Source organism: Mustela nigripes, chromosome 2 (assembly GCF_022355385.1).
Source record: "Mustela nigripes isolate SB6536 chromosome 2, MUSNIG.SB6536, whole genome shotgun sequence".
Lineage (NCBI taxonomy): Eukaryota > Metazoa > Chordata > Mammalia > Carnivora > Mustelidae > Mustela > Mustela nigripes.
In genome coordinates this window covers 66,649,837-66,676,740 of record NC_081558.1, presented here as the reverse complement: position 1 = coordinate 66,676,740, position 26,904 = coordinate 66,649,837, and the positions used below count along the sequence as shown (strand labels likewise).

Below are 26,904 nucleotides of genomic sequence, written 5' to 3'. Positions count from 1 at the left end.
TGTAAGCAGAAATTGATTTTCATTATTAAGGAAACATGTACAATTTCAGGTAGCAAGTTAGCATACAACTGAATTAAATTAATGCTGGACATGGTCGTATAGGATAAAACCTTTTACTGTGAGTTGAATTTCTTTAGCTGTCCAAATAGAAAAACATCCACCTGAGTAGCTGAATTGATGGAATTGTACTTCAGATTTTATGTTCCTTGATCCCACACATCAGCAAGGTAAAGTGACCCTGAAAGTGTTTATGAAATTCACAACCAGTATCACGCTGCAGGAAGTCTGGGGTTTGAAGCCAAACCTAACAGTGAGTGTCTCTGAGAACATGTTTCCTCATCACTAATGTGGGGACGGCCAGGGCAGCCTCCCTGGGTGGCATGAGCACTCCGTGAGGTGTGCGCATAGGGTGCTGTCGCCTGGAGTTTAGTGGGCACTCAGCGCTCAGTAGCTGTTATCGTCCTTATTACTATGTCAGAATAAGCTTCTTGGGGTGCAAGAATACACAGCCATTTGGACTGAATATAATAAGTATTTATTGAGTGTATACTATGTGCTGGGTATTGGGGGACACCATGCCATACAGACCTTGCCCTTATGGAGCTGGCCGTCTGGCAAGGACAGCAAAGGTAAGCAACTAGTCGGTGATGCAGGCATGGAAAATATGCCCCAGACAAGTTCAGAGGAAGGCACAGCCGTGGCGACTTCCCACAAAGGGGCTGGGGAAGGCTTTACAGAGGAGGTGGCCTCAGAGCCTTGCTCTTCATTTTAAGGGCCTTCTATAAAAGGAGGTTGCATTTGTGAATAGATATGTTTGAAACTTCATGAATACCCTCGGTTGTTTTTCATCCAGAGCCCCTAACTCATGGATGGACGTGACTGAAGGTGACTGGGCAGCATTGAGCGGAATTTGAACCACTTAGATCCACTTAGGGATTTGGGCAAATCCCTTCATCTCTTTGAGAATTTGCCAATGGCATTGTCCTCCACCCTGAGTACCAGGGAGGGGTGACAGGGAGTGAGTGCTGCTTTTGTTTCTTTTCAGTTAAAGACGGTGGAGGACGCGCTGACCATTCTGTGTCCGCCCGGGCCCGTAAAAAGCCTTTATCCCCTGACGTTCATCCAGGTGAAACAGGTAGGCCTCCAGAGTTCCTCTCCTTACAGAAATGTGCTTCCTGCCCTGCCTTGCAGGGCCTGTCCTGAGCCCAGGGACCAGAACTGTAGGCAGATAAATCACATCCCAGGTAAATTCACCACTGATTTCCAGGCTCTCTTCAGCGTTAAGTACTGCATGCTGGGCTGACCTTTCCTATCAGCCTACCTCGCTGTTGCTTATCATCACTCCAATAAGCTCGTAACTCAGCCTGATTCAGCGTGGTTCTGTAGTGCAAGCTATAAACTGAGCACATTTCTGATCTAATTAATCTTTATTACTAAAGGAAAACCACACTGTAATACACAAGACAGTTTAATTATTTGTCCTTGTTAGCTCAAAGGTATGGGACTGTGTTCTTTTTTTTTTTTTTTTAGATTTATTTATTTGACAGAGAGAGATCACAAGTAGGCAGAAAGGCAGGAAGAGAGAGTGGGGGAAGCAGGCTCCCCACTGAGCAGAGAGCCTGATGCAGGGCTCCATCCCAGGACCTGAGATCATGACCTGAGCCGAAGGCAGAGGCTTAACCCACTGAGCCACCCAGGTGCCCCAGGACTGTGCTCTTAATATATTAGTTTCTCGGAGAATCTCTTTCCTGCTTTTAAAGAGAACAGAGCAGAGCGTGTATGTGTGTGTGTGTGTACGTGTCTGAGTGTGTGTGCATGCATGTATGTGGTTAAGCCAGGCGCTGCCTCAGATTTTTTTAATTTTTATTTTCTTTACGTAGGCTCCATGCCCATCATGGGGCTCAGACTCCTGACCTGAGATCAAGGTCGCATGTTCTACCGACTGAGCCAGCCAAGCGCCCCTCATATGTATTTAAAAATGTTTCCTCGATTTCTTATTTTAGAAATTTTCAAAGCTAAATACGTTGCAAGGAAAGTATCACACGCATATCACTTTCACTTGGATTCACTAAGCACTAGCGGTTGCCTCAGAGCACACGTAGGCAGTCACCTGCCGCCTTTGAACCACTTGAATTTGTGGTCCATATCCTGACGCTTCACCCCTAAATAATAGAGCCTATATTTTTAAGAAAAAGGACATTCTTCTATATAATCACAATATAACGATCACACCTAAAACATTTGACGTTCATATAATCCTATTATTTAATACGCATTCTGTGGTTATGTATCCAGTAATGTACTTCATGGTTAATTGTTTTCGAATCCAGTTTGTAGTCTATGATCACGCATTGCATTTAGTTACAATGTCCCTCTAGTCTTCCTTCATCCGTAGCTGTTCCTAAGTCCTGTCTTTCCTCGCTCCCTTTCTTGCAACATGGACATTTCTGAAGAGTTTGGGCCTGTTGTTTTGTAGCCTGCCCCTCGCGGACTAGACTCAGTAACACATTTTTGGCACGAGCATGACAAAGGCGACGTGTCCCCCTCGGAGTGCCATGTCAGGATGCCTGAGAGGTTCCGTTTGTCCCTTTGTTATGATACTAAGTTTGAACACTTAGTTAGGAATTCAGCCCCATTTTTTGAAATAATGGAAACTTATCTGGGTCCCCCTTCACTGACTGTGGAGATCTCCTTCTGGAAGGCATCTGAACAATAAGATGACAAAACAATGGCATATCTGATCTTAGTTTGGTGTATTTTGCCCTGGTGACTCTTTTTACACTTGTGATTTCAATTCCAACAACTCTGTGATCAGTGAAAGGAGTAGCGAACCCCCTCTCATTAACACTGGGTAGAATTCTTGCTCTAGCTCCGGCCGGCGCCAGCCATGTGTCCTTATCTTTGTCTAGAAAATGCAACCCACCTTCACCTAGCGGGGGAGCACCTCAGGCCAGATGTGGTCACTAGAGCAGCTGAAACCTGGGAAGTGAGTTCCAGGTCAATGTATAGACACTGCATTCGTTGTTCTTGGCAGCCCCTTGTGCTTTGTGATCTCTGGCCGAGGCAGTGCTCTCTGACTGGGGGCTCCCTGGGCCCTGGCTGTTTCAGGTCTGGGGCAAGCCTGCTGAATGTTCATTTCCAGTGAAACCCATGGAGGGCACAGGTGCAGGGAGGAGGTGTAGCCCTGCTCCCCCCGCCCCCGCCCCTCACTCCGGTGACTTTAGTCACCTTCTCCGGGAGGACTGCGGCTTCCGCCCGCCTTGTCGAACCCCGTCACGAAGTGTTCCTCAGCCTCTGAGTTAGGACTTCCCACTCTGGTTACTTTGAAAAGGAAAAAAAGCCAAGAGATGGAGATTTGGGGTCTGGCGGGGAGGTGTCCTTGTGCCTGAAGCCTTGAGTGGTGGCCCCAGTGACATTTCTTGAGTTCGACCCTTTCCTGCAACACAGGAACGTGGGTTAATGTGGGTTTTTTTTTTTTTTTTTCCCAGCTCCTCCAAATCACCTTTCCATTTGCCGAGATTCACTCCCTTGCTTTCTGGGCCCGAGACGGGAGGAACTTTTCCTCTGCCACATCTTGGACATCCATTGGATGCTCTTCTGTGGCGGGGTTCGACCTGGCTCACCCTGGCCAGTGTCCACAGCAAGAAGGGCGCCAGCTGAGGCCGAGGTGCTGTTGCGGGCGGGGCTGGTAGTCTGGCCTCTTCCTTTCGGACCAGGGACACCAGCCTCTCTACCACTGTTTGCTGACTTAGCGACAGGCTACACCCCCACCTCTCACTATCTCTGTCCCCACCACCCCCGGCCCTGCACTTTAAACGGTTTCTGATTGACTCTTGTTTTGTATGTTAGAGCACATGTAACCCAAGAACCTGGAAAATGTTTTACTGAACATTCTTGGCTTTGTTGTTGTTATTGTTTTAAGATTTTATTTTTAAACAATCTCTATACCCGACCTCACCACCCCGAGATCAAGAGTCACATGCTCTACCCGCCGAGCCAGCCAGGCGCCCCCATTGTCTTTTTTGTTGTTGTAATGTGTTGTGTCATGTTTTTGAGATAACATCGATGATCTCTCGATATGTATGATAGGATCCCCTGCGTGGTTCTGGGCACATCACTGAACATGTCCCAGAGTCCAGTCTCCTCGTGTGGGAAAGGGCTCTCCGATAAAATGTGGGTTCCTTGCTGTTACTGCTCTGCTAGTGTGTGATCTAAAGATGCCAGCCAGTTCCCTTCATCCAGACTGAACTTTGGTGGGAGGCTGGGGAAACCTCTTACTCCATATGATTTTAGACATGGCTTCACACAGGTCGAGGTGACCTCGTTATCTTTGAAAGACTGATGTGTTTTTCTTGCATCTTTTACTAACCAGTATTTTGGGTTTGTGCTGTACCGAACGACACTTCCTCAAGACTGCAGTGACCCCACTCCCCTGTCGTCGCCCCTCAGCGGAATCCATGACCGGGCCTATGTCGCCGTGGATGGGGTAAGAACCACCTCTGAACTGTGTGCCTGTCTGCCCCGACAGACCACCTGTGGTCTGCACTTGGTAGCACGGCGTTCAGGGCCATTGCCCACCTTTCCAGACTCAGGCGGTGCGTCTCCTATTGATGTCCCTTGGCTGTTTCCCCTTGCTTGCTGATGTGGTCTCCCCCATGCTCCCTCTCTGCCTGGAGTACACCCCCTCACCCATCTGAACCTGGAGGGGAGTGCTCTCTCCAGGCTGCTCTCCCCAGTCCATGCCATCCTCTCTGCCAGCGGCAGAATGTCACTCATGTCTCCTTTGCTCCTTGAGGACGGGGTCCGAGTTGTACATGCCAGAGCAGTGATTCATTTAACCCTGTGCCTTCATCCCGCGTGAGAAAGCCTGTTTTAAAGGACTGTTCCTGGTAACGGTAGCTACAGTCCACACAGACCTTTGTCTCATAACACAGCAGAGAAACACTGGAGGGTTTCCACTCCTTCCACTGAAATAATGATGTAAAAGAACATGTGAAGAGATTTTTTTTCTAACGGTGGAAATTTGCTCAGAAAATTTTAAATTAAAGTGTTTCCATTCTGGGGGCACCTGGGTAGCTCAGTCTTTTAAGCCTCTGCCTTGGGCTCAGATCATGATCTCAGGGTCCTGGGATTGAGCCCCTCACTGGGCTTCCTGCTCAGCGGGGGGCCTGCTTCTCTGTCTTTCTCTCCCTGTGCCCCTCTCTCCACTCCTGCTCTCTCTCAAAAAAACATAAATTAAAATTAAAAAGTTTCCGTTCTGTTGTGATCGAGGACTTTCATTTCAGTGGGAGAAGTTTCTAGGACATACATGTATATTGCCCACATGTACCTTGATGGCAGTCTCTTGAATTCCGTCTTAGGGGTTGTTTTAGCGAATTATAGTCAGTGTAACTTCAATTTTTAAAAAACCTCCCCTTTTAAAAAGTTAGGAGTATGTTGCTGCTTAAGTGTCTGTTGTTTTTCCTCACTCTGTTACATAATTTACGTGGTTAATGCTCCCCATCAGGTATCTTGAGGTGAGACTGCTCCACCTAACTCTGATTTTATCTCATTTATCTGATTTTGCCTCATTTCTCCACGTTGTTTAGAAGCCACTTTTTATGACTGCCTTTTGTGCTGTGAAACACAAAGCAGCTCCTGTGGCAGGAATCCCTTCCTATTAAAAATAGACATGCAGCAAAACATCCCAGAGCCAAGGAAGCCAGCCTCCACCTCCCCTTGCCCTGAGCCACATCTGGAGAGTTGCCTGGTTAGGAAGCAGTGTTTGGGGGAACTTGACCTCCCAGCCGGTGACTTGGGCAAAGGGGCCAGCAGAGCATGGCCTCTCGAGTCCAGTGACCCTTCAAGACAGGAAAATGAGTGTGACAACTGAGTGAGCTGTTCTCTGCTGACCTTCTCACTCCAGTTAATTCCCACTGGACTCTGACCCTGCAGGTGCCACAGGGAGTCCTGGAGCGAAGTTCTGTGACCTCTCTGAACATCACCGGGAAAGCTGGAGCGACTCTGGACCTTCTGGTGGAAAACATGGGGCGTGTGAACTATGGCAGATATATTAATGATTTTAAGGTAGGACCGGCCTCACTGTCAGGAGTGATGTTCAGAGGTTGACAGGACCGTGCCTGTGCTACCCAAGAAGGTTCCGGAAGGCCATTTAAAAACTCTCACATATGCATTCTTTTCCTCTAGCCCCTTCACATAGAGGCGGTTTTTGAAAGCTTGCACTCTCGGCCAAGTTCGGCGAGTGAACCTACTGTGATTTCTTTTGCAGCTTCAGAATTGGGTTAGTTTGAAGACCTGTTTTCCTCTGCAGGTGATGAGAACGTTGTGCTCTGCAGAGAGAACCCTTCCCTGGTGTTCAGGTTCAGTCACCCGGTAGAGGGAAACAGACGGAGGAAACTACTCCACCTCGCTGCTCCTTTGCTGAACAAACCCAGCTCGCTTTCGAAAGGCCCACATGTACCTGACAAAGCCAGCCCAGCATTTGGTCTGCTCTGTGTTCTGGGTGTGGATGATCCATGACAAAGCCTTGAATCGTAGAAAGCCTTTTCCCTCAGTGCATGGCCTCTCACCCCTGCTGGTTACCATATGTCCAGGTGTGTAGCCCAGATGTTGTTCCTTGGACAACATCTTCAGGAGCGTCGTTCAGCCGACATTTGTTAAGCTCGTACTCTGTAAGAGGCTCCACAAGGTGCTCAGGGCGGGGGTGCTGCGGAGATGTCGAGATGCAGGCTTCCCGGCAGGTGGCTCTCCGTCTGCTAGAGGAGAGAAGGCCAGCATCCGAGGACTGATGGTACCACCCGCTCTAGGACAGAATCAGTGTATGGGGCTTTTTCCTGACCCTCTTGTTGGCAGCACAGTAGCAAGGCAGTTACTCTCTTAGAGAATGGCCACGCAGGGCAACCTTTACCTCCAAGAGAGATGTCCCTATTAAAGTCCTTGTGCTCGGGCTGTAATTAGTGGCCTTCCTGTTTGGCTGTCACAGCCCATGTTGACACATGCTGTGACAGGCATTCTTGTGTAGTCGCTGGGTCCCCAGTGCCCAGCAAAGAGCCCGGCACACGTCTGCCTGGTTCACGTTTATTGAGTTACTAAGTGGGCAATTGAGGCTCGGTACTGAGAGTTGTCCTGGGACAGATTTGGGATCCTACGGGGAGTGGAGAAGTTTGCCACATGAGACGGGGGGAAGAGGAAGCTAGCTGAGCCATGAGCATAGGCTTCGATGAGGTGGCTGGTTCCGTGGACACCTGGCCTGCTGACCCCACTGGACGAGTGGCACAGCTGTTCGCCATCATCATCACTCCCTTTCTACTCTTTCACAGATATCAGTGTCCTTGTTTATGTCACCTCCCTGAGTCCTGCAGTGGGTACATGGACTCAGGTATGATCATCCCATGAGGGCTGCTGAGGGGCTCAATGCCAGGACTTGCTCCTGGTTATATGAAGGGACAGCGTCTGTCCCTCCAACCCCCGTTACGGCGACTAAATGTTCTTCTTCATTCCTGACTGCGTTCATTCTCCCATGCCTCAGATTCCACCATCCTGTCCATTCAGCAGTGACTCTGAAGACTGGGGGTGTGGGGTCAGGAGCTCTGGCCTCCAGCCCAGCATCACTTTGATGTACACATGGTTTGAGTCTCACTTACTGTTGGTGTTTCATATCCCAGTGTGCTCTCCCCAAGGATTCAGGGCAGGGACACAGAAACACTTGAAGCCTTTTGCTTCCCACCCCAGCTCCTTGCTCTGTCTCTGCTTTACAGGGTCTTGTTTCTAACCTGACCCTCGGTGCCAAAATCCTCACGGACTGGATGATCTTCCCACTAGACACCGAGAATGCGGTGCACAGACCCCTGCAAGACTGGAATGGCTATAACAAGCGCCACCATAAGAAAGCCTTGGCCCACACCTCATCTAACTACAGTCTGCCAGCCTTTTATATGGGGAACTTTTCCATTCCCAGTGGAATCCCAGACTTGCCCCAGGACACCTTTATCCAGTTTCCTGGATGGACCAAGGTACGTGTCTTCGTGGAAAGCAATAAAGAGTCCAAAAGAGCTGCTAATGAGATGCTGTGTCACAGATTTCTGTGTTTACCAATTCCTCAGTAGGGGGACGTTGGCCAATCTTCAGAGACTCAATGGCCAGCTTGAATGTGCCCCATTCTCACTGACTGGCAACTTCCTTGAGCAAATGATGGCTTCCCTGCTTCCTCTAAGAAAAGCTGTAGCTCCTTGGGATACTGCTTATGAGGGACACTTTCTCTTTCTCTTGAAGAAAAGTTGGTCCAGGCAAAGGGGTGGATCATTGGGAGAACTTGTTTTTTCTTTTGTCCATGTCTGCTTCTGTACCCCCGCAACACCCCACCTTCATACAGCCCTGCCCCTTGGGGGCATCCACCCTGGGGGCATCTCCATGATCCTCAGCTCTTCCTTGGCCATTTTACTTCCTGGTCACCCTCCCTCATTTTATTCTCTGAAAATGTTCACATGACTTCCTTCCGTCCTATTTTCATGCTGGGTGACATTACCATGCCTTAGTTATTCATTCAGCAAGTATTTTCCAGTGGCCACTATGGGTCCAAGCTTTGTGCCAGGCACTAAGGAGACAATGATGAACAAAACCAACTATGAGTTTTGCCCTCATGGAACTTACACACTGGTTGGGGGAGACAGACCCAAATCACATGATCACCCAGATTAAATGGGAAGACTACACCTGTAATGATTGCTAAAAAGGAATATGGGAGTTGATAATAACTGGGGCATTTGACCTTGTCGGGGAGGTCCATGAAGGCTTCCCTGTGGGAGTGAAGCTTGACAGAGATATGAAGGATAAGAAAAAGTTAATGTGGCAAAAGGGGGAGGGAAACATGTTCTAGGCAGAGGAGATAGCATGTGCAAAGGCCGTGTGGTTAGAGGGGAAATGAGGAACATGAAGAACTGGTAAAGGACCCAGATATAGGGTTTGGGTGTGGAGTGTATTTCAGAGAAGAGACTAGAAAGTGGGTAGAGATGAGATTGGAATAGGCCAATTAAACCACATTAAAGTTTTGTCTACGTTGAGAGCCTTTGAAGCAGGAGGGCGCAACGGTGCCGTGACATGATTATGATGGGCAAACCTCTCTGATCCCAGGGTGCAGAGAGGGTTGGGTGAGGGTACCTATGGATCTGGGGAAGCTATCTAGGTGGCTGGACCATAGTCTCAGTGAGAGACTAGGATGGTGGAGCCAAGATGGGGATGATGTAAACTATCTAAGAGACGTGTGAAGTTTAATCAATGAGATGTAATGATGGACAGGATATTGGAGTTTAAAGAGAAGGACATATCCTGGATGACTCTTAGGTCCCAGGGTGGTGACTAAGGAGATGGTACCATTTACTGAAAGAAATTTCAGAAGAAAACATGGACTAGGAGAGGGGAGATTGTGAGTTGGATTTGGACAGATTGAGTTTGAGAGGCCTTTGAGAACAGTGGAGAGAAGATACTGGAGGAGGGCTCTGGGTTCTGTGGATGGAGAAGTCGGAGGAGAGCTCTGGGCTGGGAATATATGTATCAGGTCATCTGTGTGTGGATGGTCATTGAAGGCATGGGACAGAGGAGATCCTCTAAGGAGAAAGGATGCAGAAGGAAGAAAAGAGGCACATATGTGGTGGGCAGAGAGTGAGGAAGAAAACTGGCATCTGTGCTGCTGAGGGGATGTGTAAGAGGAAGACCAAAGCCCTTCTTTTGGATTTAGTAACAAGGCCCCTCAGGAAGCAAAGCATCCACAGGCTGCATTACCTGCTGCTGAGGAATGTCAGGTAAAGAGACAACCATGTGAACATAAATGTGAGACTTGAGTATAAACATTCTTTGTGAGAATTTTGACTCTGAAGGAGAAGAGGAAAAAAATAAGTAAATCGCTAGAAGAGAAGAGGGTAAAAGATATGCACCTTTGTTTCAGGAATGCCTTTGGGGGGCTTTTGGGGAGTTCAGTCAGTTAAGCATCAGCTCTTGATTTTGGCTCAGGTCATGATCTCAGGGTCTGCACTGGGCATGGAGCCTGTCTAAGATTCTCTCCCTCCCCACCTCTCCCTCCCCTTTCCCCATCCTCTCTCTCTCTCTCCAAAAAAATAAGCTCATAGATTATTTAGAAATGTGTTATATAGTTCCCATTTATTTATGAGTTTGTTTTTTTAGCGTATCTTATTTTTATTGATTTCTAATTTAATTCCTCTATAAAACTCTTCTAAGAGAAGGAAGAAAGTCTTTATGACCTTCAATTAGGCAAAGACTTTTTTTTTTTTTTAGTTGTTTATTTATTTATTTGACAGAGAGAGAGACAGTGAGAGAGGGAACACAAACAGGGGGAGTGAGAGAGGGAGAAGCAAGCTTCCTGCTGAGCAGGGAGCCTGATACGGGGTTTGATCCCAGGACCCTGGGATCATGACCTGAGTGGAAGGCAGATGCTTAATGAATGAGCCTCCCAGGTGCCCCCCCATTCTATCATTTAAACTTAAATGACACCTAACAACTGAGCCATCCAGGCATCGCTAGGTAAAGACTTTTTACATTGCACACCCAAAGCATGATCCTTAAAGGAAAAAGTGTTAAATTGAATTTCACCAAAATTAAAAATGTTTGCTCTTCAAAGGAAATCATTAAGAAAATGGAAATCCAAGCCACAGACCTGGGAGAAAGTATTTTCAAATCATATATCTAGCAAAGGATTTGTTTTTAGAATACATCAAGAATTCTTACAACTCAATAATAGGAAGATGCACAACCCAGTCAAAAAAAAATGTGCAAATTTCATCAAAGGAGATTACAAATGGCTGATACATACATGTGTAATGCTCTCAATGGCATTAATCATTAGAAAAGTACGAATCAAAACCACAGTGGGTGACTTGACACCCACTGGAATGGCTATACCAATAAAAGATGGACAATAACAAATGTTGGTGAGGATATAGAGAAATGAGAACTTTCCTGTGTCTCTTGTGGAAACATAAAATGGTACAAACACTTTGGAACGCAGTTTGGAGGTTTCTTCAAAGCTTAAACACAGAATTACCATAGGACTGAGGAGTTCCATTTCTGGGTGTATACCCAAAAGAAATGAAAACCTATGTCTACCCAAAGACGTATATGCAAATATTCAGAGCAGCATAATTCATAACAACCCCAAACTGGATATAATTCAGATGTCCAGCAATTGATGAATGGGTCAATAAAATGTGGCATATTCGTACAAAGGGATAGTGTCCTGAGTAAAACGGAACAGACTACTGGTACAAGCTACAAGTTGATGAATCTGAAAAACATGCTAAGTAAAAGAAGCCAGATAAAACACCATTTGCTGCAGGATTGCATTTATATGGAGTGTTCAGAAAAGGCAAATCTGTAGAGAACAAAAAGGAGACTGATGGTTGTCTGGGGCTGATGGTGGGAATGGAGGGGGCCTGCAGGTTGATACGAGGTTTGTTTTTGGAGTGATGGAAATGTCCCAAAATTGAATCATGGTGATTGTTCCACGATCTTAAATTTATTGAAACTTGTTTCATGACCGAGCATATGCTGTATCTTGGTGAACACACCTCCAGAGTTTGAAGCTGTGATATCCCCTCTCTTGCTACATGTCTCTATCCCCCAAACGCTGTCTCCCCAGCCTGCTCTTGGATCTTACTGATGATCTGAAAATCTCCACCATTAAGGCCATAGTTCTTCCCTATCCAGTCTAGATATCACCACTATTCTTTGTGAAAAGCCATCAGTCCGCTGGTCCCCTTGACCTTCCAGTCTTCCAGTCTGTCTCCTTGTTCATCCTCCATTTTTGAGTGGATCCACCATTGGCCTTTACTCCTCCACAAGTGACTGAGCACTGCTGGGGGCCTCTCCAGCGTGTTCATCAGGGCTCCAATCCCCTCACTCTCTCCAGCCTCTGGAGGTCCCCAAGTTGCCAGCAGCCTTTGGTGTCTTCCCCCTTCCCCAGCTGGTCTTTCTAACCTTCACCTCTCCCCGAAGCCACCGTACTTCTCCCCCACCCCCTCACCCTCCTTGACTGCTATCAAGTGTAACTCCTTTGTTCCCTCAGCTTCCTGTCAGACTTATCTCTGCCTCTACCCTCACTTCCTGCCTGGTGGCCCTAGGAGGAAGTCTAAGCTCTGAATCTCCTCCCCACCTTCCTCCTCCAGGCCAGGATCCTGCTCTCATGCCTCCTGTCCTGCATTTTGTCAGCCTTTCCGTCTCTGTCAGCTTCCAGGCTGCAGCCAAGAAGTGACACCTGGGATCTCTAAGACCCCAAAACAAACTAAAACCCTCACTGGATCTTCCCATTTCAGCCACAGGCTTGTTCTTCTTCCCCTGCTCCTTGCTCTCCTCCCCTCCTTCCTTGTCCCCTTTTCCCTCTTGGTGGCCTGCTGTGTCATAGATCTCCTTTGTTCATGCTTGTTCACTCCCTCACCCTGCCCACCCTGCCGTCTCTATTTATCTGTCACCACCAGCCTTAACTCCTCTAAGAAACCTTCCTAGACCCTTAGTCCGGGAAAGGACAGGCCCACCACCCCGTCTGTGCCCTACCCAGACTCCATACTTTGGCGAGCCCCTCAGTTTCACCCACTAGGCCATAAGCTTCACAGGGGGCATTTTTTCAAAGTGCTCGGCTTCTTCATCATCCTGCTCGCCTCCTGGGGCCTGGCTGCTCTGTAAATGCTCTAGGTGGAGGGAGCCCAGGTGGCTGTGCTGCTGAGCTCCCCCATCCCTGGCTACCCCCTTCTCCCCCGGGAGAAGAAAGCAGGTGGGAGGAGTGGAGGCCCTCAGGCAGCCCTGTTGGTGATGAGGGGCTTTGCAGGGCCAAGGCAGACGAGAAGACGAACACTGCTCCCCAGGTGGTGCCAGTTTTGTGCTTTAAGAGAGAGAACTTTGAGGAGATGTGAAGCAGAGAGAAACTGTGCACTACAGGACCCATGAGAAGAGCAAGGTGGCTCGGGTGGAAGCAGACCTGACAGGCGGACCACCCCTCACCAGAGTCAGAGGGAGTTTTGTAAGGGAGGGCATTTTAAGTGGAAGAACGGTAAAGGCCAAGGTGCAGACATGGAAAAGCATGAACATCTCTGGAAGTCAGAGGGGCCTCATCAGGTCCTGAAGGCATCCCACCTGAGAGTGCCTGACCCAGACATTGTGTTCCACACTTTGGAGACATGAGCTGCATCATGGCCAAGAGAGTAGGCGTAGTATGATGCCCTGTTGTTACCTCCAGTATGCAGAGGAGCAGCTCGAGAGAGCCAGGGAACTTGCATGAGGAGCAGAAGTAGGTGGTAACACAGCTCCCTGAGCCCCAGGTCCGTCCAACCTGCAGGCCCACATGGAAAGGCAGGCAGCAATGTACAGAGCCTGAAAGGCCAATGAGGAGCTGGGCTAAGTGCGTAGACCAGGGCTCCGCGCTCATCTTGTCAGTCCCATGGCTTTTTCACTTCCTGTTTGGAAGGCACATGGACATGTGATATTTACAAATGTGTCAGAAAGTTTGGAACCCTAGAAGCCCACCAAATGTGTATGTCTCCTCAAAATCTAGGACACAAATGGTCACAGTAGCATTATCCAGAATCAGCCAACAGGTGAAAAAGCTCAAATATCCACCTACTGATGAGTGAGTAAACAGTCTATTAGATGTGTAGTAATGGAAAATAAATTTGCCATAAAATGAAGTAATCCTATATGTTACAACATGGATGGATGAACCTTGAAAGCATGTTAGGTGAAGGGAACCAATCACAAGCCATATATGTGAAAGTTCCATTTATATGAAATATCAGGAGGCACCTGGGTGGCTCAGTGAGTTAAGCCGCTGCCTTTGGCTCAGGTCATGATCCCAGGGTCCTGGGATCGAGCCCCGCATCGGGCTCTCTGCTCAGCAGGGAGCCTGCTTCCTCCCCTCTCTCTGCCTGCCTCTCTGCCTGCTTGTCATCTCTCTCTGCCAAATAAATAAATAAATATGAAATGTCAGAATAGGCAAATCTACAGACACAGAAATATCAGTGGTTACCTGGAGCAGGGAAAGAGGGGTATTGGGAGGGAGGATGGAGAGTGAATACTAACTAACAGGTGCAGAGTTTCCGCTTGGAGTGATGTACATATTCTAAAATTGACCGCATAGCTCTGTAGTGTTCTCACAGCTAACTGAATTGTACACTTGAGACGAGTGAATTACATGGAGTGTGACGTACATCTCAGTAAAGCAGATGGGAAGGCCCATCTGTGGGATTCGTGGACCTGGGTTAGGGGAGTCCAAAGGTCAGAGGACTTACACGTAAGACAATGCATACTGTTTTCTGTTCTTTTTTTTTTTTTTTATGATTTTATTTATTTATTTGAGAGAGAGAGAGGACACGAGCCAGAGGGGGAGGGAGGGCATAGGGAGAGAGAGAAACATCACACCGGGCTCCATCCCAGGACCCTAGGATCATGGCCTGAGCCGAAGGCAGCCGCTTACCAACTGAGACACCCGGGTGCCCCTCTGTGGTCCCTCTTACTGAGGAAAGTCCCAGGCCAGCTCCTGAGGTTTTGAAAGATTAGCAGATGGAGAACAGAACCCACCCCTCCACAGACCACTGAGTTCTGACTTTTGAGAGCATGAACACTTCGGCAGATGTGGGGTCAGGGGGACCAAATGACACTTGAAGCCAGAGCCATTCCTTGGACCCTGCCTCTGGACACACCAACCCTCCTCCACCCTCCATCAGGGAGGTCCTGTCCCAGCCTCTGGGCTTGTGCTGTTCAGTTGATACAAAGAGACTGCCTTGATTTAGTGAACAAAGTCACTGATAAGGGTGATTCACGAGATTTTTTTTAAAAATCCCTTCTGATTTGGATGTGGCTTTCTGGTTAAATGCCCAACCATCAAACTGGGATTACAGCGGGAAGTGGTCAGGCATGTTTTGCCCTTTCCAGGAGACACAGGCCTGCGTCTGGTCTGCACAGAACTCTTTTTTTTTTTTTAAAGATTTTATTTATTTGACAGAGAGAAATCACAAGTAGGCAGAGAGGCAGGCAGAGAGAGAGAGAGGAGGAAGCAGGCTCCCTGCTAAGCAGAGAGCCCGATGTGAGACTCGATCCCAGGACCCTGAGATCATGACCTGAGCCGAAGGCAGCGGCTTAACCCACTGAGCCACCCAGGCGCCCCCTGCACAGAACTCTTATCTGACCACAAGTTCCCTGAGATGGGTGGTGTGCTGGCTGTGTCACGTGTGCTATCTATCGCTCAAGCGAGGTGTTCCGCCAACGCCATGCGTCTCCACACTTTCTGTCTCCTCCATGTGCTGTGCGTGGTCCCAGAGCAGCATCTGCCGCAGGCTTCTTGCATTTATTAGCCTCTCAGGGTGGGTTCCGGTGGAGATGAGAGTGTGGAGTCACGCCCTCCTTTCCTCAACCCGAATTATTATACTTTGAAAGCTAAAGTTGCAAATAGAATACTGACTAAAAGTAATTTTGTTATTTAAAGGCAAGTATTCCCTCTCTCAAGATGTAAAAAGTCACAAGATAAAAGAATTTCTAACAAAGGGCTGACAGGGCCCCTGGGTGGCTCAGTCAGTTAAGCATCTACCTTCAGCTCAGGTCATGATCTGGAGCCCAGGGATCAAGCCCCAGGTCCACGTCCCTGCTTAGTGGGGAGCCTGGTCTCCTCCTCCCACTGCCACTCACCCTGCATATGCTTGGTCGCTCGCTCGCTCACTCGCTGTCAAATAAATTTAAAAAATAAAAATAAAAAAGCACTGACAAAGATCCCTTCATCTATTTAAATTATTTCTGCATCTTGCTTTTAAAAGTTCCAATACCCTCATCATTTGACTTTCTGGTGCCAGTGGGGCCTGATCACCAGAAACACCAAGTGATCAAAGGATTGGAACTTTTGGCTCTACTCCTCAACCTCTGACTTCTTGGGGTAGGGATTGGGGGCTGGAGATGGAGCTCTGTAAAAACTCTAGAACTTCTGGGTGGGTGAACACATCCAGGTGCTGGCAGGTACACCTGGAGAGGGCAAATGTAAGTAAAATGTTTTCTTGCATTCTGTGCACCATTCTAGCAAATTATTGAACCTGAGGAGGAGGTTATGGGAACCCCCAATTTGTAGCTGGTAGTTCAGAAGTGTGGGTCAGAGCCCTTTTAAACTGTGGGATCTGACCCCAGCTCCAGATAGATGATGTCATCGTTGAATTGTTGGACATGCAGCTGGTGTCCAGAGAATTGGAGAATCGGTCAATGTCACAGAAAACACCCTAGAAGGAGCCAGGAAGGGAGTGGTAGCAAGTGCAGTGGGAAAGGTGGCTTTATGGCCTCATGTATCAAGGAATTTGGTATTACCTTGAGACCTTTGTAGAACTAGGGGCAATTTTAAGCATCAAAGTGATATGATCAAATATGGCAACAGTGTGTAGAAAGTACCAGAAACTATGAAGTACTTGGCGACTGGTATTCAACATGTGAGCAGGCTAGGCAGGACACTGCTACTGGGGAAGACATCATAAGTAAATGTTATGATCTCACATAGTGGTGACAATTAGGAAGAAATTAAATGTGACAGTGTGACCTAAAGTTAGGAATGGGGTTAAGCTGTTGCTATCTTATGTGGCATAATAGTTACCTATTGCTGTGTAACAAATTTTACCCTTAAATTTAGTGGCTTAAAACTATGATAAGCATTTATTAAGCTCACAGTTTCTCTGGGTCTGGAACTTGGGACCAGCTTGGCCTAGTGGTTTTGGATCAGGGTCTGTCATGAAGTTATAGCCGCTGCCTGGCCGGGGCTGGCTGTTGGCAGGGGTTTCACTTCTTCCCCAGCAGGCCTCACCATAGGTTGCTTGAGTGTCCTCCTGATATGACAACTGGCTTTCCCCAGAGGGAGTGATCTAGGAAGGAGAGAGACAGGCCGAAACTAGCCTAGGAAGTCATGTAGCCTTTATCACATCCAGTTAGTCAAAAGAGAGCATTGAGTCCAGTCTCTGTTCTTGGGATAGAAATTGGGTTCTGCCTTTTGAAGGGAGAAGTGTTAAGAATGTATGGATTTCTTTTGAAGCCACTGCATAAGGAGTGGTCAGGGGCGCCTCTCGGAGAAGGTGGCCGTTGAGGCCTGAAGGATGAGAGCAAATCATCCACATGAGGAGTCAGAGGAGGAATGTTCCAGAGCCAGGGAGCCGTGCGTGCAGAGGCCCAGAGAGAAAGATCCTGTGAGCAAGGGGGAGAGTGTGGGATACGAGGGATTGGCTCAGGAGGTGGAGATTTTGGCTTCTCCTCATTCTGGTGGTAGCATTAAGTAGAGAGTCAAACAGCTGACTGGCTATTAAAGCTCGAATCTCAGTGGGAATGGATTATAGGAGAGCGAGGCTTGATGCACGAATTCCTGATGGGAAGCTAGTATGGCAATCCTACAAGGAACTGTGGGCTTGGGTGCTGGGGAAGACAAGTGCAAGATTCGTACTGAAAAGAAAAGGCAGGGTTTGCTGAGGGATCCTGTATGGTGTTCAAGAGAAAGTAGTCAAGGAGTTTGGGGCCCGGGTAATGGGAGGGGAGGGTGTGGTTAGTTTCTGAGGGGCGAAGGCTGGAGGAGGGCAGGTGGGGTGCTGGCGGCGATCAGAAGCTCTGTTTTAAATATGTTCAGCCTCAAGTACTTACTAATCATCTAATCTCCAAGAGGAAGTAGCCAGCAAGTCTGAAACATAGCAAGAATAAGTAAGTAAAGCTACATTCAATACAATGACATAATGTTCTCTATGTTGCGAGGCCTGATAGCCTATAGAAGACCTGGGAGTCTTGGGTCTATAGAGAGATGGCTCTACAAATCAGGAGATGGGCTGCAATGCAAGTTAAAGGTATATATTCAGGGGCACCTGGGAAACTCATTCGGTTAAGCATCTTGATTTTGGCTCAGGTCGTGATCCAGAGTCATGAGATTGAGCCCTGTACTCAGCACAGAGTCTGCTTGAGATTCTCTCTCTCCCTCTACCCCTCCTCTTTCCTCCCTCCCAGCTCATGCTCGAAATAAATACAATCTCAAAAAAAAAAAAAAAGTATCTATTCATATATTCAGTGCTTGTAATGGGAATGCAGAAGTGGGGTAACTGTCCCAGTTTGGAGCTGCTGGGAAAGGACTCAATCAGTAGAACTCCGGAGTGAGGGCGAGGGTCCTACCATGGGAAATTACGCCAGCAGCTGCATGTCGCCAGGCTGCATGCTCATGTGTGTCCTCCCACTTAGTCATTTACAACAACCCCAAGAAGGGCACACGTGCCACCAGGCAGCCCTGACAGGATCTGGTGACTGTTTAGGAAAAGAGGAACTGAATACTAGAAAATTACTCTACTGGTTTTTTTAAAATATTTTATTTATTTATTTGACAGATGGAGATCACAAGTAGGCAGAGAAGCAGACAGGAGAGAGGAGGAAGTAGGCTCCCAGCTGAGCAGAGAGCCCAATGCGGGACTCGATCCCAGGACTCTGAGATCATGACCTGAGCCAAAGGCAGTGGCTTAACCCACTGAGCCACCCAGGCGCCTCTACTGTTTTTAAATCGGGTTTATAAACCTAATTTCCTTTACTGAAAAGTGGCACGCTAATGTGTCTTGAGGTGTATTGGTTAGCTTTTGCCGTATAACAAACCATCAGACCTTCCTGGTTTAAAGAAACAATAATTCATTCATTTGGGGTGTTGGCAAACTGGGTTGCTCTTCTGCTGGTCTCAGCTGGGCATGCCTTTCTAGTCAGCAAGGAGGCTGTTCTCACGGAAGTTAGCTGTCTGTCCACTGAGGTGACCGAGGAGATTGGGCCATGTCTCTCTCATCATTCAGCTAGCTGTCCCAGACTCGTTCGTGTGGTGACCGGCCATGTTCAGGGGAAGACTGCCAACTTGGAAGACTTCTTAAGGCCAAAGTCAGAAATCACAAGTCGCTTCTTCCATATACTTCGGCCAGAGCAAGGCACTAGACCAGCCAGATTCACAGGAGGGAGGAACAGATTCTGTCCCTTGATGGGGGACAGCTGCCGAGAACTGAGGCCATTTCTGTAGCCTGCCCCACAAGTCTTAGCCCTGTTGACTCTACTTTCATTCTGAATCTGAGATGCTTTTTAAACTTTTGGGTCCTGATTTATGGTTATTTTTACCCCCGACAAAGTCTACTATTTACATCTAACTCATTGTTTCCTAGTCACAAGCCCTATAAGCTAGGAAATTAGACAATCAAATCTCTTTTCAATGATATATATTAATTTGGGACCAAAACTGGGTGCTGGCTGGCTCACTCCATAGAACATACAACTCTTGATCTCGGGGTCATGAGTTCAAGCCCCACATTGGGCATAGAGCTTACTTTTAAAAAATCAATACAATGTAAAAATGTTTTAAAAATTTAGTAACAACCTTGTAAGAATTATGCGTAAACAGGAGCAAAGAGGCTCTGAGTTGAAGCGAGGTGTGTGTGGGGGGGGGGGGTCTCCTGCAATTTTGAATATGTGTTATTTTGTAGCAAATACACAGCAGTTTTCACTCAGTGGTTGTAGCTTTGTTCCAGAAACTCGAGGCATCATGTTGCCCACTGTTAGGTGAGGTGCTCTTAAAAAGGTCAAGCAGTTCTGGAACTTTGGGGACTGAGAAGAAAGGAATTTATGTGTGGGGTTTGAAAAAAAGGAAGAAATGATTTATCTTTTATGTAACATTTTATGTTTTCATGGCTTTAATTCTAGTTGCGTCTGTCATAAAATCCAGGGAGATCATAGGTTTATTTATTGCTCCAAGACCAAGGAGGAAGCAAGGAATGTGGGCTGCATCAGCTGCGGAAAATTCATTTTCTCCCTGGCACTGAGATCTGCACAGTGAGATCTCTTTACCATCTTATCTAAGCAACCCCCTCACTATTTTACCTTTTAAAAAAAAAAAAATTCTTTTTCTTTTGTTTTCCCAAATTAACATCACAATTACTCATTAATTGTGTGTGGTGAGAGCCTTTTCACCTTGAGAAATGGACCTTGGTCTGTTCCACTGTAAGTCCTCCAGCTGTCTCCGTGACTTCTTTCAGTTTGACAGAGTCAGCATTCAACCAGTTTCTTGTTTTTGAAGGAACACCAGAACACATTTGAAATTTTTCAATTGTGACTTAAAACAGCATCGAAATTTTTGCTTTTAAGTTCTTAGAAGACAATAGTGTTTATCTGGAGAATCTAAAACAGACACACAATTTGTCTGATTAACAAAGAAGCAGGTCACACATTTCTGGGAAGCTAACATTTATTGAACTATTATCACTTTGGTGATAATAGCAGAGTGGGGAGTCTGCCAGGGGTCAAGTCATGGTCAGAGAAAGTCAGACTTTGTCAGGAACTATTTTAGCTGGGACAGCCCCCACGAAGCCCCAGAAGTCATTGGTATTCACTCTAGGAATGCTTGGCCCCAGTGGGGCTCTCTGTCATTAACAGTCTACTTTTACTAACATGAGCATACTCTCCGCCTGCCGCCAATAATTTCAGCATAACTTTTTTTTTTTTTTTTTTTGACAGACAGAGATCACAAGTAGGCAGAGAGGCAGGCAGTGCGCTGGGGGATGCAGGCTCCCTGCTGAGCAGAGAGCCCACTGCAGAGATCAATCCCAGGACCCTGAGATCATGACCCGAGCTGAAGGCAGAGGCTTAACCCACTGAGCCACCCAGGCGCCCCAAATTTCAGCATAACTTTTTAAAGAGAAAAATAATTAGAGTATGTATATTTTTAAATTGAATTTTTTTTAATTTGACTTTTTTTTTAAAGATTTTAATTATTTGACAAAGAGAGCACAAGCAAGGGGAGCTGCAGAGGCTGAAGGAGAAGTAAGCACCCCACTGAGCAGGGAACCCAACACGGGCTTTAATCCCAGGACCCTGGGATCATGACCTGAGCCACCCAGTTGCCCCCCCAAATTTGAGTCTTTTAAAGTAATTTTTTACAACTAAAAATCACAGTGCTAATCAAGGAGCAATGCAAATATTTTACTTTTCTTCCAGTGAACAGGATTCTCTAAAACTGTTAAGCTGGGAGCAGAGGAACCTGGAATATTCTTTCAGTAGGACATCATGTCACCCGTTCCCAGAATCTGTTCTCAGACAGAATCATCAGCCAGTCTTCTTTAACAGGGGCTGCCAGGTATAGACTGACTCCCACTTTGCTGAGCACTGAGAGTCTCACTGTGAGCAAGTGAACCAAGATTATTCCTTCGTAGAATCTGTGCTGGAAATAGCAGATAAGCCAATAATCAAACAAATGATACAGATAGGAAACAGTGACAATAACTAGAAGAAAAAGAAGAGCCTGAGGGGGTAGTGTGTGACCTGGACTGGAAGGCCGGGAGTTGAGGATGACCGCAGCTCCCGCCCTGAGGCGCTGGTGCGGATGAGATCTCTGCGCCCTCGGAAGGCTTAAGAGCTAGGAGAATAGCCCTCCGGGTGGCGGGAACAGTTACTGCACATGGGAAGGAGCTTGGTGTGTCCAGGTGACGGTGGGGGGAAAGTCCAATGGGGGTCTGAGTGGGCAGGTGTGGGAAGAATGGCGGGGAGGAAGCAGGCACTGGGTCTTCTGGGGCCCTTGGGAGGAGGTCAGAAGCGAGAATGAGCAAAAATCATCTGATATTCATTATGCTACTGCTAATGAAGCAGTCAGGGGACCTGTGAGGAGGCTGCAGGAGTCTGAGACAACATCGAATACGACTTTCTCTAGAAGACGGACGTGAGGGCGGAGAGAAGTGCAGACGTTGTGGTCTGACAGTGTAATGCCAGGCACCTCACCGTTCCTCCACCGTGCTGGCCACATGTGGCTGTTTAGGTTTAAATGTGAATTAATGAAAAGTGAAAATTTGGCTCCTCACAGTAGCCACATTTTGAGCCCTCAGTAGCCATGCCGAGTGCGTGTGGCTGCTGTGTGGGGCGGTGCGGAACATTCCGTCATTGCAGATGGTTCTGTTCAACCCGGTGCTTCAGAGCTATGGGCCGGTGACCCGTTCTTCCCAGATTCCTTGTTTGTTCTTTCCAAATGCTTTATTCCTGTCCTAGCAGGGCAACCAGGCCACCCTAAACTTCATTTAATGCCCATTCTGTTAGGAGCAGAGTGGAGGGTCATTTTGTCCTGAAGAAATTCGTAGCTTTCCAGAATTAACCAAGGCCATGGAAGGTATAACCCTGAGTTCGGGAAATGTTAGAGGGGATGTGCAAGGCACGATCTCTACATACTGGGGCGTCATCTGGGTGGGCCAGGAGGTAGAGTTCATATGAGAGTGGATGGCCCACAGTGGGCCTCAGGTGATCATTTGGGGGAGAAAATGGGGGCAGCTGGGTGGCTATGTCCAGAATTAAGGAATCAGTTGGAGAAAAATTGTATCAACTGTGATCAGCAACTAGGAGCCACAGTTTGGGAACTTGTCTGTCTGTCACAGTGAGTATGAGTATGAGTATGAGTATGAGTATGAGTATGAGTATGAGTATTCCCTAGTAGGAGTAAGACCTCACACAAATGTGGAATGAGCCAGAAGAGTGAAAGCTGGAGAGGGGCCAGGAATCAAAGGCAGATGTACTAAGATCCCTGCCAGGCTGTCAGGCCGGCCCCAGGGGCTTTCCGAAGCAAGTCTAGCTGCCAGAGTAGTACTTTGAGGAGCTCTTATGGAGGTCTTTGGGACTGTTGCCCTGTGAGGCTACTGCACAGTTGGTCGGCAGAGCAGCATTTAGGGAGATGAGCCAGACATGCAGCAGAGGACCGAGGACAGGCTGAACCTGTGGATGTCCCTGGTTCTGTCAGCCCTGTGTCTGAGATGACCACCTCCCACAAAAGCAATGGCCTCAGCTTGCCTTCCACGGGGCCAGTCTCAAACAGGGTCCTCTTTTGACCAACTTTAACCCAAAACCCTCTGGCAAAGGGGATTCAGGAAAATGCTTTTCAGCTTTCCAGATGGACCTGCCCGATTTAGCACAAGGGATGTGAGAGACAGTCCCTTGGATCCTCACAAAAGGGAATTTCAGGTGAGAGGAGGCATCAGACCTCCTCATTGTCTACCTCATCACTGGGTTAGGGGTGGGCTTGGCTTTCGTTAGGACACTGTGAAGCCCACATGCTGCTCGTAGCCCACCTGCTGCTCTCCGTCTGAACCTGTCTCCCCCTCAGCCTCGAAAGTCAAGTGCTGCTCTCCTCTGCACTGCAAAAACAAGGCACCAGCAGATCCTCATCTGATAAGAAGCTGGTAAGGCTGTCATGGCCCATGCCTGGTAGGAAGGCTAGAGATAGCATATCCCGCGGTAAAAACAAGGGTAAAACAGTTCTGAGAACTGTGACACTGTCATCCTTTCTCTAAATGACTTAATTCAACAGACAGATGGTTTTCAATCACTGGCCTCCTATGTAGGCATGTGATCTGTTTTATGGTAGTTTGAGGAGCTCTGTTGCTCCCTGGGCTCTGCCCCTGGTGCCAGCCCCCGGACAGCGATGCTTCCTCCCTCTGTCCCCAGTCACCTGCCCTACTGCCCAGCAGCCGGGAAGCAGCAGGACTAAGACTGGAACCAGGGGAGGAAATCCAGAGGGAGTGAGGCTAAAGGGAACACCTGGAGACTGAAAAATACCTAAAGTGAGCAGCTGAGTTGCTCTAGGGGAGAGGCTGCAGCTGGGTCGTGAAGCCTGCAGGGACCGGGGCTCAGCGGGTGACAGCGTGGCTGAGCCTTCTCCGAGGCCCCAGTATATTTGCACCACTGTGGATAGAAATTTCTTCACTTCTTTCTCCTTCCCTTCTCTATTCCTTCCTTCCTTCCTTCCTCTCCCATATATTCGTTCTGTGTGTGTCTGTGTCTGTGTGATCTCCCCTCCCCCCCTTTCTCTGTAATAGAATGTTCCACTTATTCAGCCGTCTGTTAAGTCCTCCCCTGTGAGCAAACCCGAGCCCATGCAGGTGTCCGAGGGCTGTGTAGATACACCCAAACGTGGTCCCCATTCTTCAGGCATTTCTGTTCTCTCAGTTTTATAGGGGAGGGAGCTTCTACTCACAGAAATGGTCTTTGTAGCATACAGAGCAAGCTGGGAGCAGGTGTGGCCTTCCTCGTGTTTGAGGGTAGCTCTTTGGTGACCCGGATTCCTGAGCTGCTGCAGACCATGCTCATCCCATGCACAGAGACAGCGTGGCCGAGCCCTGCCTCTGGGAGGGGGAGCGAACAACTAGAGCGCGTCTCCTTGGGGGACAGCTCAGCAGTTCTCCTCTGCGGACAGAGAAGTCAGGGAAGGCTTGGCCTATGGAGGCAGTGGTCCCCCGGGACCCAGGACAACATTCCAAAACCCAGTGAAACTGCCACGGTGCTGTCCAGTACCGTCCAATACCGCCCAGGCAGAGGAACCAAATGTATGCCGTCCTGAGGCAGGAACAGGTGTTTGGGGCAACGTTTTGTTTTTTTCTGCCCTCCAGCCCCTGCCACTTGGCTGGTCATCTTAGCAGGGTGCGGGAGCCGAGGCTGGTGTGGGCCTGGGTCTCAGCCTGGGTCTCTGTGGCTGGAGAGCACCTTTGTGAGGGCGCTTCCTGCCTCTGCCACTGCTGGCCCCTTGAGCCAGACTCCCCAGGGCTGAGGGTACAGGTGGGCCTGACGGTTCTCTCTCTCTCTCTCTCTTTCTCCAGGGTCAGGTGTGGATTAATGGCTTTAACCTCGGGCGATACTGGCCTGCGCGGGGACCCCAGGTGACTCTGTTTGTGCCACGGCACATCCTGGTAACATCGGCCCCCAACACCATCATGGTGCTGGAACTAGAGCGCGCACCCTGCGGTGACAATGGCCCAAAGCTGTGCACCGTGGAGTTTGTGGACAGGCCGGTTATCAGTGCCACCTCGACCTCCGGTCCTCACCCTTCAGGCCTGCCTGACTAACCCTCGGGACTGGACTACATCTGAAGGCTAAGCACTGTGACCCTTTGGAGTTTGGGCTTGCACATACCTCACCTATTTTCCCATGCAACGCCAGCACTCACTGGAAAGTGCGATTAGAAAGTAGGGTCAGCATGTGCATTTTCTCCAGAGGTTTCCAGGCAGCCCCGTGGTGCCCAAGCCTCCACCGGAGTTGGGGGGTGCACCACGAATGCAGGAGGAGCTGGGCGGCACAGGAAGGCGTGATACGTCTGCCCAGTCGGAATGAAAGCTTTAAAGATGTTCCTGATTTTTATCTTGAAGGAATCATGTTGTCTTTTTATGAAATAAAATTTGTATTCAAATGCTGTTACTGTTTCTCATGTTGAACGGCTATTAAATTATAAGTTCTGATTTAAATCATAACTAGACTTGAGTAGGTTGAATAAGCCACTTCACTAACTTGTGGTTCAAAGGAATGGAAAATCGTCTTGGTTTGATCTAGTGGACTGCTGCTTCTCTGATCCTCATCTGACTTCCTTTTTTGTTTCTGTGATGTCTACGAGGGGGCCCATCATACAACTCAAAACCATCCTGTGAACCACTGAAATGGTCAGCCACAGAGAGTGTATGTAATGTGGCGTCTGCTCGCTGGGATGCCAGGGAGCCCCAAAAATGCTGACGTAGATCTGTAAGTGCGAACCCTTTCATGACCTGCTGTGTTCAAAAAGCTGATTACCTTAAAAATAGTTGCATTTAGTGTGTTTAGACATGAGAACGGTACATACCTGCACAACTCGGGCCCGAACTCATGTCAGCAGACACAGACACGCACACACATGTGCATACACAGACATGGGGGGATGTGGCATCTCAGAGTATGTGCGTCCTGCCCCGGGGCGGTCACTCTTACTTGCTGAGCGCTGGTCTGACACCACATGCAGTTCCGAACATGCTATTTCATTCACTCCTCCCTCGGGAGAACTGCAGAATGTGCTGTCGTCCCCCGATTTACCCAGCCACACAGCTGTTAATGTTAGAGACGGAGCTGGAAGCCGAGCCACCTTGGAGCAAGTGTCCAGGCGCAAACGGCTCACATAATATATGAATACATGCTTGTGTTCCCACGGGGAAGGATTGGAACGACGGAAACCGAAATGTTACTAGATCATATCTGAGTGGTAAGGATTTGAGAGACAGTTTACTTTTTTTTTTTTGCTCACCCCTATTTTAAGTCCTTTACAGGAAAGATGTAAATGTTTTTAAGGGAGGAAGAAAGGAAAGGTTTTTGATGCTAATCTACAATGTGTTTTCTTGTTAGAGTCATTTTCCCTGTCTCGTGGACATCAGTAACGACTGCAGCAGGGGGTACCGGAGCTCTGGTTGAACCAGCGGAGGGAGGCATCCCTGGGTTGAGACAAACTGAGACTAGAACTTTATTTAGGACTGTTTTCTGTTACATTTTTGTCTCAATGTCCTGCATGTGATGTTTGAGGCATAACTGCAGGGCGAAGGAAGGGCTGCCTGGACTCCTGTTCTCATTACTTTACTCCTCCTTTCACATACAGAATGGTACTCTGGAACTGTGCTCAGTTATAAGCTCCAGAAAGAAATGTGAGGCACTTCCTTGCAAAGCACCTGCACTGTCCCTGTCAGGGCTCCAGAAGACTCAGGCAGCGGAGCAGGGTCTCCTTGCGAGAGCATGTGCTTGCTTTCTGGGCGCCCCATCTTCAGAACCGCGATCAGGTAGGCAGCGGCAAGCCCATCTGACACATGAAAATATGGAACGCTTCAGTGAGAGGCGGGGCTGGATTCAATCTGGTCTGTCGCCATCCAAAGCCAGTGTTTGGTCATCTCCTGTCCAGGGTATCCTGTTCAGGAAAACTAGACCTTGCTACATAGATTGTGCCACCCTGGACTCCTCTCATCAGCCCCCCCAGCTCTCCGTACCACCTCAGAGGGGCGTAATGTCACCTATGGTGCCATTCTTAAAATTGGGGCGCCTGGGTGGCTCAGTGGGTTAAAGCCTCTGCCTTCGGCTGAGGTCATG

At 48.3% G+C, this 26,904-nt stretch overlaps 1 protein-coding gene across 2 annotated transcripts in view; it reads left to right on the top strand.

Moving 5' to 3' along the window:
* The window catches only part of GLB1 (galactosidase beta 1), a 79,920-nt gene extending 54,696 nt beyond the window's left edge, over positions 1-25,224 (top strand). The window contains exons 12-16 of one of the 2 annotated variants that reach the window (XM_059390629.1): positions 1,046-1,135; positions 4,373-4,486; positions 5,935-6,066; positions 7,758-8,012; positions 24,633-25,224. In XM_059390629.1, the coding sequence (XP_059246612.1) occupies positions 1,046-1,135; positions 4,373-4,486; positions 5,935-6,066; positions 7,758-8,012; positions 24,633-24,878 (837 nt within the window). In that variant the 3' untranslated portion in view covers positions 24,879-25,224. The remainder of the gene's footprint in view (positions 1-1,045; positions 1,136-4,372; positions 4,487-5,934; positions 6,067-7,757; positions 8,013-24,632) is intronic. The other variant, XM_059390630.1, reaches the window with a different exon arrangement.
* Positions 25,225-26,904: the final 1,680 nt, after the last annotated feature.